The 16348-nt window shown below is 34.3% G+C and overlaps 1 protein-coding gene across 2 annotated transcripts in view; it reads right to left on the bottom strand.

Moving 5' to 3' along the window:
* PKN2 (protein kinase N2) overlaps positions 1-16348 on the bottom strand; it is a 129295-nt gene that overhangs the window by 41701 nt on the left and 71246 nt on the right. For both annotated transcript variants that reach the window (XM_011284886.4, XM_011284888.4), the window contains exons 4-8: positions 13056-13173; positions 12601-12746; positions 12296-12509; positions 2670-2855; positions 1637-1746 (exon numbers count right to left, since the gene is read on the bottom strand). In XM_011284886.4, the coding sequence (XP_011283188.3) occupies positions 1637-1746; positions 2670-2855; positions 12296-12509; positions 12601-12746; positions 13056-13173 (774 nt within the window). The remainder of the gene's footprint in view (positions 1-1636; positions 1747-2669; positions 2856-12295; positions 12510-12600; positions 12747-13055; positions 13174-16348) is intronic.

The raw sequence follows: 16348 nt of genomic DNA, 5'->3' as shown, positions 1-16348 counted from the left end.
ACTTTTCCATTACGTGTCTCCCATCCCGTCTCCGACACCAACAAGTATAAACACCTCAAGCCCAGCATTCTAGGACCTTAATATCATTTTAACTGAAATCATCAAAATAAAGGTACATTTGGGAAATGAGGTGGTAGACTCTTACACACTTTCAGATGTGATGGTAAAAAGTCAGGTATGTACTGAAAGCCAATGAAGTAGAAGTTCCTTGAGGAAACCTGCAAGACCTTGTTTATATCGTTCATTGCTAATCTACCTGAAGTGCCAGGATTACAGTAGATATCAATGAATTATATTTGTTGATTAAGTAAATACCTTCGTAATAATTTTAATGAATAAATGAAGGATCATAAATGAGAGAATGAATGCCAAGATGAAGGTAGTATTCTTTGAAAATCAGTCTGCTATTTAGACACATGGAGCTTAGTAAATTACTTTTTCTTTTTATTTAATGTTTTCTAAGAACATTAATCAAGTTCTTACCACTTTCAATGATTTTTACATGGATTTAATCTTCACACATCTCAGTGAGGTAGGTAGTATTAAAGCTAAGAAATCTGGTATACATAAAGTTTAAGCACATAAAACATTTTTTGAAGCACGAAAAGCAGTGATGAGGATGTGATTAGGATGCTGGCCATGAGGAAAGAAAAAAATAAATTGGAAAAAAAAATTTTTAAGTAGAGGCTAGAGTAGTAAAACCACCACCTCACATCATCAAGCACTGTAAATCTGCTTTCACTAATAAATGTAATTTTAAAAATGACATATGTATCATCAGCCTAAATACTAAATGATAAAAAGTTTGCTATCTTTCTTATTTTTTAGACAAGATTAGGATTAAGTTGTATTATTTTCCTCCCACACCCCAGTGGATGGATTAGAATCTGAGTAATAAAGTCACCACCATGGATTTGAATCCAGTGTGGACCAGCTTTACCTCTGGATTCTACAGCTACGTATCATATTCCGGCCATTCATGTCATTCATGAAAGCCCCTGAGACACATGGAAGCCTGGGTAAGTGAGCACATTAGTTCATTTCAAATCCAGCTTTAGTAGTATAACCTACAAATGGTGAATCAGAAGAATCACCTTCATTTTTAGAGTACATCACTAAAATAAATATATTTCAATACTAGCTCTCACTTGGTTGTCTTTTATGTTAATACAAAATGTACATTCAAATCACTGCAGAAGCGAAAGCTACTGCAGCACTCTGATGTTCACCTCTGTCTTAATGCAGGCTTTTATACAACTCACCAGATGAGAAACATCAAAAAAAAAAAAAAACCCTAGGTTCTTCTTTTATTGCGTTAAAAATAAAACTTCCCAGGGGTGCCTGGGTAGCTAGTCAGTTAAGCGTCCGACTCTTGATTGTTGGCTCAGGTCATGATCTCACAGTTCGTAAGTCTGAGCCCCCACACTGGGCTCTGCACTGACAGCTGCGGAGCTTGCCTGGGATTCTCCGTCTCCCTGTCTCTCTGCCCCTCCCCACTCGCTCACACCCTCTCTCTAAGATAAATGAATAAGCATTAAAAAAATAAAACTTTTCAAAGTCTTCAAAGACATAAAATTTACATTCAAAATGAATTATAAATATAATGAAAATTTAAGTAAAATGTTTTTCCTCTTACCCTGTCCAGTTCCAGTGTAAACTTCTGGTCCCATGACTGATTGGAAATGGGTTTCCAGCTCGTCTGACCAACCACAGTATTATCTAGCTTCAAAACCGCACAGACATCATCTGTAATTACAATTTATAAACTTGCTTAAATATTTTAAAACTTTAAAATAGAAGCATCACTGTTTAATAGGAACAAAAGTCTTATGAGCCTTTAAAAGTAAGATTTTTCTTAATACTGAAGCTTTTGAATCTTAAATGGCTACTTTTACATGTACACATAATTCCACCAGATGCTCCCAAATTATCCTCTGTGTTTGACAAAAACACAGAGATCAAATGCTATCTATTTTGTATGTTTGTATATCAATAGTAATCATTCAGTTTTCTCCCTCTACACTTCTATTTGTAGAGTTTGTCACCTTAGACAATTTTTGTTTCCACACTTCCCTAAAATCCCTTTCTAGATGAAGGAAAACACTGACATATGCACCTCTGTACTCTGTAGTAGGTTTAACTGTCACGGGCCTTCCCCCCCCCCCCCAGTGCTACCTTTATATCATAGTTTATAATCACATTTTAGAACATCTGCAAAGTGCTTCATAAACCTATTGCATATTGCTCTTACCACTTCCACCTATTCCCCCATTTGTTTGCTAACTGAGCCACTACTAGTAAACATGTTTGGTCCTGTGGTTAGTTATCAAGATTGAGAAGTGTCACGATGTCATTAAAAGATAAAGATGTGACAAGACTCAGAGCCTCCGAACACTTTCAGTTTGGCATAGATTGATCCTGAGTATTTCACTCTTCCAAAAGAATTAATGTTACGTGTCATTCAGTTTTCTAACATAATTTCAATAAATTTGGTTGCCTTTGTTTCCTGTCAGTATAGCTTTCGATATTTTAAAGTTAAATTATAGAAGTCAGAACATAAAGCTTTTTGTTCAACTTTGGCTCTTTCCCATTGCTAGCTGCATTATTAAGTTCTTTGTATAGGCCCTTTAATTTATTATATGATTTTTTTAAAAATTTGGTTACTGAACTGGACAAGTCGTCGGTTTTTAGGAGATTTCGACTACTTCCACTTTTACTTTTACTTGTTCTGCTCATGAAAGATGATCTGGTTTCACTTGGACTCCAACCAGGTAGTGCAACCGATGTTGCTTTTGACCGTCCAGGGACATTCTCTAGAATATCTTGACAGCCCATAAGACGAACTTCCAAAGTACCTATCAGCATGAACAAATATCAAATAAGAACATCAATTTTTAATATATAGAACTATGTCTTCGTTACTATTCAGAAAGGATGGGGAGAGATCTGCTAAAATAACAAAATCTCTTCTCCCAGAGGATCTGTGAGGTAACTAATCATCCTTCCTGTTTTAATTAGAGAAACCTATTGAAAATTCTTAATAAAACTGTAAGAAATTTTATGGAAAGAACAGCACCTTCCAATAGCTGTCCAAAAACTTGTTCTAAAAGAGGTTACATAAACTTCTTCTATGTCTGAATACTCATTTATATAATTACATGGAAGAATTACAAAATTATGTGGATAGACCATGTGGGAAGGAAAACAAAGCCAAATATCAACATAAACATACAGAAATTAGAAACAAGGAAATCTGACTACATGAAAAGCAGCTAGCCATGTTTAGTAGTTACGTAGTTAATACAGAAAAAGACTTTACAGGGTTTTTTTGTATAAATAAATGGGTTTCCTGTTCTATTTGAGATGTAAAATAATATTAACTTTCTAATAGTGTAATGAGTCAAATAATTGACTATAATTATCTAAGCATAATTCTGATTTCCTTAGGCAAATAAATACTGAAGGTGTTCAAATGAAAATGAGTAACTTTAAGGCTATCTAAAGATACAGTTTGTCATCATTTGGGCTAGATTTAGTATACTAGAAGTTAGAAATGGTGCTATAGTATTAAAATTTTAGATAATGCACAGAGAATAACATTTTAGGAGTTATTTAAGTACTCCTATATATAACATTTAGGGATATTTCCTGGTCCCAATGAACTTTAATAATTAAAGCTGAACTCGAAAGTAAAAAGACCTGGATTTATACCCAACTCTTAAACAAACAAACAAACAAACAAAATACGTTTAAAAAGTGTTAAAGACATTGGAGGTCAGGAAATGAAGAACACTGATCCCCAAGAGATGGCAAACAAATGAGATGAACCCTAAGACTGCTTGAGTTTACTGCCTGGAATATACCTAGGACATAGTGCAGGGAGGGGAAACTCAGGTACAACCAAGTGGACTACCTTTGTGAAGGAAACGGACCAGAGAGTATGACACAGAACAGATCAAGGTGGCTAGAATTCCCAGGCAGAGTAAAAGAGAGACAACAGCTGTCCAGAGACAGAGCTAAGATGTGCAGAGGGTTCCCCTAATCAAGTATTCAGTCTTGCCCCAGTAGTAGAGAATAATTACTCCTACGTTAAATGATGTTCTGGTCTGTATAACAAATCTTAAAAGCAATACCCGGTATTGTTTAAAAGCAATACAGGTAACTTAACTGTGACCTAGAACAAAGCTCAAGAATATTTATAGGAATACAAAAATATCCAGCACCCAAAAGCTAAAACTCACAATGTCTAGCAATCTAATCAGAGACTACCAGGCATATTTGTTTTCTGTTGCTGGATTACCAATTACCACAAATTTAGTGGCCTAGAACAACACCCATTTATTATCTCACAGTTCTGTAGGTCAGAGTCTGGGTGAGTTGTCTGTACTCTCTGTTAGAAATCTCACAAGGCTGAAATCCTCATATCTGCCAGGCTGGGCTCTTATCTGGAAGATTTGAAGAATCTGCTTCCAAGATCATTCAGGTTGTTGGCAGCCTCCAGTTTCTAGCAGACATAGGATTGGGGTCCCTATTTCCTTGCTAGCTGATGGCCAAGGGTTGTTTTCAAGTTCTAAAGGCCATGTGAATTCCTCACTACATGCTGGCCCCCTCTACCTTCAAGCCAGCAATGGCACATACAACCTTTTTCAGGATTCAGATTATTCTTCCCCTTCTGCCACTGGCCAGAGAAAATTCTCTGCTTTTAGGGGGTTCATGTGATCATATTACACCAGCCCAGATAACTGCCCTTTATATTAACTCAAAGCCAACTGATTAATAACCTTAGTCACACAGGCAAAATCCCCTTTTCCATATAACATAGTATTATCACAGGAATGATGTCTCATCGTATTCACAGGACAGGGGTTCCAAGGGTCATTCTTGAAATTCTATTATACCAGGAAAACAGATAAACAGAAAAGTAAGAAACATAGTAAGAAAAAAAGATATCAAATGAAAATCAATCCAAAACTGACATGAACACATTCACGCAGTGATCATAATTATAGTCCATCTGTTCAAAAACTTGAATAGAGACATGCAAGAAATCAAAAAGACCCCAAACAAAATCCCAGATATAAAACTACCATGTTAGAGACTTTAGGAAAAATATACTGGGATGAGATTAGTGGCAGATTATACACTGCAAAAGAAAAGGCTAGTGAACTTGAAGCTAAAGCAGTAGAAATGGTAAAAAAAAAAAAAAAAAAAAAATAAGAGAAAGGAAAGACTTGAGGGGTAAAAAACACAATAACAACAACACAAAAAAAACAGTGCATATATAAACTAAGTTTAACTTCAAGTGGCCCAATATGTGTACAACTAAGTCCCTGATGAAGAGCAGAGACAATTGGGACAGAAATATATTTGAAAAAATAATGGCTGAAAAATTTCCAAATTTGATGAAAACTATAAACCCAGTAAGTATCCAAGAATTTCAAAAACACCAAGCAAAAGAGCAATAAGTACATCACATGAAAGCACACAATAAAATTTCTCAAAACAAGTAATACAGAGAAAATATTAAAAACAGCCAGAGGAAAAAAGATACGTTACATAGAAAGATTAGGATCACAGTGGATTTCTCATAAGAAACAATGAAAGCAAGACACATAAGCAACAATTTTAATGTACTGAGAAAATGAACAAGCAAATAAACTGTGAACTTAGAATTCTAGACCCACTGAAAATATCTTTCAAAAATGAAGACTTTTCAGATTTAAAAATGGGTAAAGAATCCATTTTCAGTAGACTACCATGATCCAGCCATATCATTCCTAAGTATTTACCCAAATGAAATCTACATTTACACAAAAACTGCATAAGGATGTTATTAGTAGCTATATTTGAAAAAAATACAAAGTGGAAACAACTCAAATATCAGTTGCAGGTGAATGGATAAACAAATTATGGACTATCCATACAACTGAATACTATTAATAATAGAAAGGAACTACTGATAGACACAACATAGATGAATATTAAAATAGCTATTCAGAGTGAAAAAGGTCAGAAATCCTTCTCTTCCCAAAGAAAACAGTATATACTGAATGATTCCACCTATAGAAAATTCTACAAAATGTAAACTAATAGCAAGTGACAGAAATAGGTCAGTGATTGCCTGGAGTCAGATGTGGGTAAGGAGAGCATGAGAAGAGCAGGAAAGAGGGATTACACAGAGGCACACAAGGACACTTTTGGGATGATGGATATATTAATTATCTTGATTGTTGTGATGGTTTCACAACAAAATTTATGACAAAAATCTTCAAGTTATACACTTCAAATAAAACTGGATGTTGATGATGGTGGCACAACTATATACATTTCCTAAAAATCCTAAAACTAGGGGCGCCTGGGTCATTCAGTTGTCTCTGCCCCTCCCCCACTCGTACTCTGTTTCTATGCCCCTCTCAAAAATAAACATTAAAACATTCTTTTAAAGTTCTAAAACTATATTCTTAACAAAAAAAAATTTTTTTTAACTTTTATTTATTTTTGAGAGACAGAGAGCATGAATGGGGGAGAAGCAGAGAGAGAAGGAGACACAGAATCAGAAGCAGGCTCCAGGCTCTGAGCTGTCAGCACAGAGCCCGACGAGGGGCTCGAACCCACAAACTGTGAGATCATGATCTGGGCTGAAGTCGGATGCTTAACCGACTGAGCCACCCAGGTGCCCTAAAACTGTATTCTTCAAGTGTGTGAATTCTATGGTATATAAATTATGTCTCAATAAAGTTACTAAAGTTGGAGGGGAAGCTTCAATTTTTATGTTTGTTAGGCTATGGAAATATTCTGTAACTATAAAGTGTTAAAACAGATTAAATAGATATTATTTTAATTTTAATTCAAAAGAAACAACTTGTTGTGTTTGTGTGTTTTATTTCCTTTTTTGTTGTTGAACTGGCAAACTTAGCTCATTTCCATTGTAAATGTTTAGCTGTAAAAGTCATCCTGGGGAAACTGAAAACATCTGGTCACTACTTCAAACCCTGGTAGCTTATTAAATATTTTAGTAATTTCAATATATTAGGAGATGACAATGCTCAGCACCTGCTTTCATTTAGGAAAAAGAAACCTGGAGGGATTTAAGAACTTTAGTAAGCATCTAGAAGTTTCTTTCCTTTATGAGGTGACACAGTTGCAATTGTGTGTAACCATATTAGAAATACTTTAAAATATTTTACTTTTATAACCCACAATATGAAATTTTTAAAACAAGCAATCCAAGAAGTAAATGTCTGTATTCATAAGCAGTAGCTATGAATTCCATTAGAACAAATGTTTTTTTTTTTAATGTTCTGAAAAAACTATTTTATATCCATTTTACTAATTCAGTATTTCATCTTGGTACAACTGAGTAATGAAGGTATCTTCTTTCATAAAAACAAGTAAAAGTCTCAAAATGTGGACCAAAAATTCAATTATACCTTATTTCAAAGTAGCACCAAATTTGCAAATTTCAATTTTTATTCATACAACCACAAAAGAAATCAGAATATAAATGAGACAAACCACAAACAGCATGTAGTGAAAAACTCAGGAGGGTAAATGTTCCTACTACTTATCCAATATAATTCTTCATTGTGTATAATCCTTTATTAAGACCAATAGTATTTCTCTTTCTAGTTACTCTGTCTTTAGCTTAAGGTTCAACATGAATTCATTAAAAGGTTCAGAAGGAATTTAAAATAGTATTTTTAAAAACCAAAATGTCTTGGGGTATCTGGGTGGCTCAGTCGGTTAAGTGTCTGACTTCGGCTCAGGTCATGATCTCGCGGTTCGTGAGTTTGAGTCCCGCGTCAGGCTCTGTGCTGACATCTCAGAGCCTGGGGAGCCTGATTCGGATTCTGTGTCTCCCTCTCTCTCTGCCCCTCGCCTGCTTGCACTCTGTCTCTCTCTCTCTCAAAAATAAACATAAAAAAAAATTAAAAAAAAAACCAAAATGTCTTAAGAACTATAAGATACTTCCCTTTATGCTGACAATTTACATCACTTTGAATAAAGTTCAGTAAGGCAATGAAGAACAGGAAAAGAGAATGGAAGAGGTTAGAGTTGGGGAGAGAAGTCAACAAGAATAGAAAGGGAAAAAAAATTCCAGCTGTATCAGATGTTTTCTAAAACATGGCTTTATTTTCTAGAAATATTGTTGATTTCCAAATATTTGACAACCATATTTTAATCAATGAATCATTCAAAAATTCTAAAATATTATTAATGCATTCAGCACTGAGTCATAAAATGGCAAAACTTAAGTGCAGTTCCTTCCTTATTGTCAAATAATCTTTACCAAGTTTCTCCTGAAACTATAAATATCCTGTGCTAGGGGCTAGAATTACATGTAGGCAGACAACAAAGTCTTTGTTCTTCACAGGTCTATATTCCAGTTTTGATTTTAAAAAATACAGTAAGAAGATGGATAACAAGGCAGATATTAAACAGGGACTGTGCACAAACCAGTTTAACTGTGATAGAAAATTCATAATAGGAGTTACAGAAGATGTGACTAGAATGATAAACACTTTAATAAATATTTAAAACTTTTAAAATAAAATGGAGCATTCTGACCAAAGATTCCCAAGCTTTCTTGTTTCATGGTACCCTAGTGTACCAATTTTTTCACTGTGCTCCTAGTCTGAAAGATATACCTAACAGTTCTGTTTCATAGAATATTGTAATCAATTAGTAACTATAAAAACAATACACATAACTTGAAAGAAAAGGTAATCTTATTTCATTCGTAAATAACCATAGTTATTTCCTAATGGGATGTTTACACTGAGCACTGTACAACTTCTCAAACTCTGGAATTACACTGGAAACCGCCACCTTCTTTTCTACTCCATGTTGATTTTCACATGGTATTTATTGTATCACAGCAATGCAGGAAAACCCTGTTTCATCAACATTTATGACTTCATTCACTCGAAGCACCATCTCCTGCTAAAACTAGAACTACTTTGAGCTAGTAATTTAAATGGTGACTGTAGGACGTGAAGTAACACTTTACTTTGAGGGCTTCCCTCAAAAAAGTTAAAATATCCTGTTGTACTCTGTTTATTCATTCTGGCATCCCAGGATACCTCAGATTTAGAAACTCAATTTGGTAACTGCAGGTTTGGACTGATCCTATTAGTGGCAACAGCACAGTTTAACTATAAATTTGTCCTTCAAGTTTTAATATAGAAGTCTGACATAAAACTGATTAATGATACCCAAAGCTACCAGAATGTGATAGCATGCTACGCAATTCTGAAGAACACTTTCACATCTTCAAAATACTCAATGACATTATTAAAGTAAAGCCCTTGTTGACATTCACATTCATATAGTAATTTAAGAATTTCCAGGGGTGAGAAGTCAAGGTAACAAAAATGTCATAATCACATGGACCATAAAAACCTTTGTAGCTGATAGAGAAAACGGTGGGACAACAAGGTCCTAAAGCAATTTCTCCACAGAAACACAGGAAACAAACAAAACAACCAAAAATCAGCAAAAACTGTTAGAATCAAGTGTATGAGAAATGTGGAAGATAGTCAAAGGTTTACTGCAACCAAGCAAATGCTTACTAAACAAAAACACAGTAAGTACTCAATAGGAGACTCTGTAGCACTTTAACTTACCCTTGCCTCATCTTCCTTCTACCCACATGGTTTGTTGATAATTTTCAAGACAGCAGTTGGAAAAGAAGACCTCATTCTCAAGGAAGTGCGGTTGCCTGCTCTGAATGAACTGAGGGCTCTCTGATGAACTAACACAAAAGTGTGCCTTAAAAAAAATTGTTTTTTGCCTTACTAGGAAATCTCTCAGGGCAGAGAAATAGCTAAGTGGAAGGCATTTAAAGGCAAATAAACCAGTCATTGCAACCTGAGGCAAAAGATATCAATTGGGACAAACAAGATATCCCAAAGAGTCTTGGAGGACAACATAGGGAGTGGGATGTTTTGGGGAATAAGGGCTTTGCAGTATTTCCACTGAGAAACTAGAAGGCTAGAGAGAAAAGGAGGCATCCTCAGAAAAGGCCTGAGAAAGTCCTAAGTTCTCACATCTGGCTGATTTTCAAGTTTTGTGCCAGCAAAGGCAGAGTTGTAAGATGCCTGGGTGACTGTTGGGGGGATGCCCCCAACACACAAACACAGAGCCCAGCTACAAAGACAGGCAATTTTTTTTCTTTCTGCCTGCATGCATGAAAAGAAATGTCTGTTAAAATACTAGCTGACCACTAGTCTTAATAAAGACTTCAGTGACCATACATGACAACAACTACAGTGTTTACAAAATCATTTATAAAAGCCCCTAAAAAAACTATATCCCACACAAACAATAAATTCTAGAGAAAGGGAGTGTCTTCCAGAGTTACACATTATAATATTCACAACATCCAGTTTTCAATAAAAAATTAAGATGCAACCTGGAAAATAAGGAGTATGGCTGGGGTGCCTGGGTAGCTCAGTCGGTTAAGCGTCCGACTTTGGCTCAGGTCATGATCTCGCGGTCCGTGAGTTCGAGCCCCGCGTCGGGCTCTGTGCTGACAGCTCAGAGCCTGGAGCCTGTTTTGGATTCTGTGTCTCCCCTTCACTCTCTCTACCCTCCCCTGCTTGCATTCTGTCTCTGTCTCTCTCAAAAATAAATTAAAAAAAAAAAAAAAAAAAAAAAGAGTACAGCTAATTGACAAGAAAGGCAGAAATTAATAGAAACTGATGAAGCCAAGACACTGAATCTATTAGACAAGGACTTCATATCAACTGTCTTACATATTGTCAAGGACCTACAAAACAAAACAAGAACAAAACCAAAACCAAAACCAAACGAAAGAAAGGAGAATGGTGTTTTAACAAATAGAGAATATTAATGAAGACATAGAATTTATCAATAAGAACCAAATGAAAGCACAATACTAAAATTTTTAAAATTTACTAGAAAATTGCAATAGATTTGAGCAGGCAGAAGAACTGGCAAACTTAAAGACAGGTAAATTAAAAGCACCCAGTCATAGGAGCAGAGAGAAAAAAAAAAAAAGAAAAGTGAGTATAATTCCATGTTACTTGAAGCCAATGGGTAATAAAGAACATTGCATGAAGAGATATACTGATAAAAAAATTACAGCTTTTTATAACAGGAAAATAGAAACAAGAAGATGAAATCACATTTTTAAAGAGCTGAAAAGGGAAAAAAAGTGAAAGGGCAGAAAAAGATATTCAGTGCAAATAGTAATAAGGAAAAGACAGTTGAGGGAGCTACACTAATACCAGACAAAATAGACTTTCAATTCAAGATTCTTACAGGAGATAAAACAGGACATTATATTTTGATAGAAGAGTCAATCCATCAAGAAGATATAAAAATTATAAACATAAGTGCACTTCACAGCAGAGCCCCAAAAATACATGAAGCAAACATTTACATAATTAAAAGGAGAAATAGGCACAAAAAATAACTGACTTTCAGTAATGGACCTACTAGAATGGCAATAATCAAAAAAAAAAAAAAAAAAGAAAGAAAGAAAAGGAAAATATCAAGTGTTGGGTAAGGATGTGTGCTCTTAAGAACATAAAATGATGCTGCAGCCACTGTGGCAAATAGGTGACCATGCCTCAAAAATATAAACATAAAATTACCACATGACCTGGTACTTACATTCCTAGGTATACACCCAAAATAAATGAAAACAGGTGTTCAGACAAAAACCTGAACAAAAATGTTCATAACAACACTATTCACAATAGTCATAAGGTGGAAACAACCCAAATGTCCATCAATTAATAAATGGATAAACAAAACTTGGTATATACCCACATATAATTGAGAACTATTTACCATAAAAAGGAATGAAGTACTGATATATTCTACAAGGACAAACCTTGAGAACAGTCCACTAAGTGAAAGAAGCCAGACACAGAGGCCAAAAATTATATACTTCCATTTATAGGAAATATCTAGAATAGACAAATCTACGGAGACAGAAAACCAACAGTGGCTGCCAGAAGCTGTGGGAATGGGGAGTAACTACTTAATGGGTTCGGGGTTTCCTTTTGGGATGATGAAAATGTTCTGGAACTGCATGATGGTGATAGTTTTGCAACACCATAAACATAGTAAATACTTCTGAATTGTATATTTTTAAATGGCTAAAATAATAAAGTTTATGTTATGTGTATCTTATCACAGTATTTTAAACATCTGTGCATACTTCTTAAAAGTACTCATACTTTTTATTCATTTATTAAACCAGGACCCGACGTACACACAAAAAAAGTGCACCCAAAACAATTAGGAGATGTATGCAACCTACCTGTTAGTGCTGCTGGTTTGGACAGTGTACTATATTGGTTCTGTGTAGATATCATACTTTGACGTGGACTTAGTGTTGGTGATGCAACAAGTGAAAGCTCCTCAATGATAATACTGCTTTTGGGGTGATTCTTGGGGAGTTCATTTAATCTTTGCTCTAATGAATACTTTAAAAGGTCCAACTTCTGACTTGATTCATTAAATCTTGCTTGGGCCTTGAACAGGGAAAAGACAATTGTTGTCATTTAAATAATTACATTCTTTGAAAAATGTATTTATTAAGTTAAAATATTTATTTAAAATTACTTCTGAAAGTGCTTTTCTGTCTGTTACTTTTCCTGAGCCAAGTAATTTCATTACATTCTTTGCACCTTCTGCTACTGCAAATTCTATCCTAAAATGATGCCTTAATTCTTCCATCCGAAGTTCAAGAGGACTTATGACAGGTTTTGCTAGAGGGGGGAGAAAAAAAATGCAATTGAACCATTTATTTGGTATTTTCATATACAGTGATTAAAACTCATGAAAAAGAAATGAATTCTTACAATGCAAGAGAAAAATTAGTTAAGTAAATAAACACTGAAGTAATACTTAATAGATACAATGTTGAAATAAAGAGCCTTCCATTTTAGCCATCAAAACTCAAAGACATAAGGCCTCCTCCTCCTTAATTCTGAACCACTGCTTCTTTACTACATGATATTTATTAAGCACTATAAGCCCATAATAATAAGCACGACAATTTATCTCTATTCCATCACCATTATCAAAAGCCAATTCATTGGTCTGGACTGCCTGAAGAATCTGCATTCGTATCACTTCTATTTTTGTCTTGCTGTCCTGGAGCAGCTGCTGAGCTGTGCCGTGGAGTTTCCGATCCTATTAAAATAAGTTTGAAAAGGTAAGCATATGAAAAGACAAACAGAACATTTTCACAGCTTCTAAATAAGATAAAACGATTATCAGCAAGTGAAAAACAGAGTTAGAAGAGCACACTGTAAGCGCTATAATAGATATACTTGTAGATACATTTATTTTAAAAAGCCATCGAACGAAACAGCTATACATGAGAAAAACAACTTCATTTAGTTAAGACAATTTGTGAGAAAGCAAGTAAATCTTATTACTGTTTTAAAGAATTCCAAATTCACATTTGTAATTTTCTCTGCTTTACACAAAATATAAAGGATTTTTTCACACTATGTTCAATAATTCCCAGAAGCATTGCATGTGACAGACACCTCAGTATTTTAGAAAATACCTAAATATTTTAGAAAATCTCTTCCTCTCTCATAACATTACAGTTAAATTCTTATGAAGCTTCATATATGTAGGGAAATTTTTAAAGTAACTAATCATAGATGGTATTTGTGTTCCCTTAAATCTGATAAAGGAAACAGGAAATAGCATTTGTCAACACTGGTGAGATAATAAGAAAGGTCCCTTGACACTCTTGAATGTCAAAAAAAAACCAAGACATTCTCAATAAAGCAAAGGAGGAAATTATAGTGAATAAACTTCTGTTATCTCTTAAAACTTCAAGAAAGGTCCAGAATTAAGTGAAATAATGTTACTGTCATACCAGTTTAATTCTAACAACAATGACTGTTACTGACAGAGAGTAACAAAAAACTTACCATTTTAGGAATTGTGGTCTGCTAAATAATGACCCACCCAAAGATGTCCATGTCCTAATCCCAGAACCTTACAAATGTTACATAGCAAAGGGAAACTAAAATAGCAGATGGGATTAAGGTTGTTAATCATTCAACCTTAAAATGTAGAGATTATTTCCAGTTGGGCCCAAAGTAATTATAAGTCTCCTTAAATGTGGAAGAGAAAGGCAGAAGAGGAGGGCAGAGTAATATGAGAAGAAATGGACCCACTGTTTTTGGCTTCAAAGACTGAGAAGAAGGCCATAAGCCAAGGAATGTGGGCAGCCTCTAGATGCTAGAAAGAACAAAGAAACAAATTCTCTTCTCCATCCTTCAGAAGGGAATGCAGCTCTGCCCATGCCTTGATTTTAGCTCAGTGACATCCGTTTGAGACTTTTCAATTACAAAATTGTAAAATAATAAATTTGTATTAAGCTACTAAATTTATGATAATTTGTTGCAGCAACCATAGAAAACTAATACAGCATTTTTTCCCAAAAGTTTCATATGCAACAAGTAACAGAAATTAAAACCATCTGCTGCTTAGATTGTTATATTAATTGTCAAAGTCTAGTAGGCTTCAATCCACAAAAAAATGATAAAACTATGCATCAAGTTAGAAAGTACTTATTCAAAAGAAAAGCCAATTGTTGCTTACTATTTAAGCATCTCTAGTTTTATCACTATGGCAGTCAGCACTGATTTGCAAATAAAATAGGATACAATCAACCTATATTCTCTAGAAGAGTTCAAGACTAGAAGCTAAGAGACAAGCATCAGATGTGCAGCATCATTTCAATGGAAACACACACACAGAGTCTATTATGACACTGAATAAAAGAGGAGGAAGGAGATGTGGGGTGGGAAAGATAATATTGCTATTATATAAGGGGAAAAAAAAGAAAGTGAACATATTTTATGTTAAACACCAAACAAGGTTAATATACAGTGGGAGAAAAAGAATTTGCAAATTTATGAATTCTTCTTCCATTTCTTTCCTGCTCCTAAGGCCAGTCAATTTAAGAAAGACCTCTAGTCAGATTTCATTCTTTATTAAATATTTAGATTTCACACCAAGGAGTTGAGCCAAATAATCTATTAAGTCTCTTAAATATCATTTTACACCATGAAGTGTACACACACACACACACACACACACACACACACACACACACTGCATTTGTTAATTATGCTTTACCATTAAAGATACTTGCTTGAGTTTGCTGCTTGGCTATGACTAATTATATGCTTTTATGAATATACCTATTCACCCTTCAAATTTAAAATGAAAATACTTTTATTTTAATTCCTCCTCCTTTCCACTATTAAGTACATCAGAAAAACTGAAGATTTGAAACAGCTTTTCTATTCCTTTGAGAACTTATTGGAGTAAGAAAAAAACTTAGTATTCCAAAGCTCCTAATTTAGTGGGGTAAATATGTTTTGCAATCAGATAGACTGGGCCCCAAATCTTACTGTACTTTTAAACCTGGGCTTGTTAACCTATCTTCTGCAAGATTTAGGTTTCTTGCATAAATTACGCAAATGGGGATACCATTCTTTAAAATATGAAGCTTTTGTAAGCACTAGGTAAAACTAAAATCATATTGCCTAGCACATGATTGGCATTAAAAATGTCCCCTTTTAGAGCAATAAAAATGATTATCTTATTTCAATGAAATCCTAATATAAATGAGTAACTATTAACAAACTATTTAAATGCTATGCTTTTCAATTGAGCTACTCCTTTTATTATTTAATCAGTATATGAGAAGACAAAAGTCATTTACTTCTTTGGAAATACTTTAACTATTTCAATTCAACATGTAAAGAAGAGCATTTTTAGTTCATTTTAAAAGTAATTGAATTTTCCCAGACTTTTGGAAGATCTGCACAGATGTCAAAGTATGATGAAGGCTTTTAAAACTGACACTGGATATTACCTGTCACAGGCGATTTATAGTTACTACACGTCAGTCTTATGCTTTCCAGCATTCAATAAATTTTTAATGTCAGTTTTATGCTTCTAGGCATTCAGTGGATTTTTACTGAGCACCTAATATATATTCAAGGCAAGAGACAAGGTAGGTCCAAAGTATAAGAATTGGTTTAGGCATTAGAGAAATACTGGCTTTTATGTTAATTAAGGCTTTGGAAAGATTTTTATGTTTGTTAGGTTGAATCATATGAAAATGCCAACATCTGACTAATTTTGAACTAAAAAGAACAATGTTACATGGTTTATATTAGTAATTAGCACTCTATAATGTCTGATAGTTATATTTCAAATGTATAATATATTTTAATCGTAAGTTAAAAAATTTGTAATATTTTCAAATTATATAATTTATTTTATAAAGCAAATATTGTTTTGCATGTCATAGTGGGACATTATAACA

This window comes from Felis catus, chromosome C1 (genome assembly GCF_018350175.1).
Source record: "Felis catus isolate Fca126 chromosome C1, F.catus_Fca126_mat1.0, whole genome shotgun sequence".
NCBI lineage: Eukaryota > Metazoa > Chordata > Mammalia > Carnivora > Felidae > Felis > Felis catus.
This window is presented reverse-complemented; position numbering and strand designations above follow the sequence as displayed.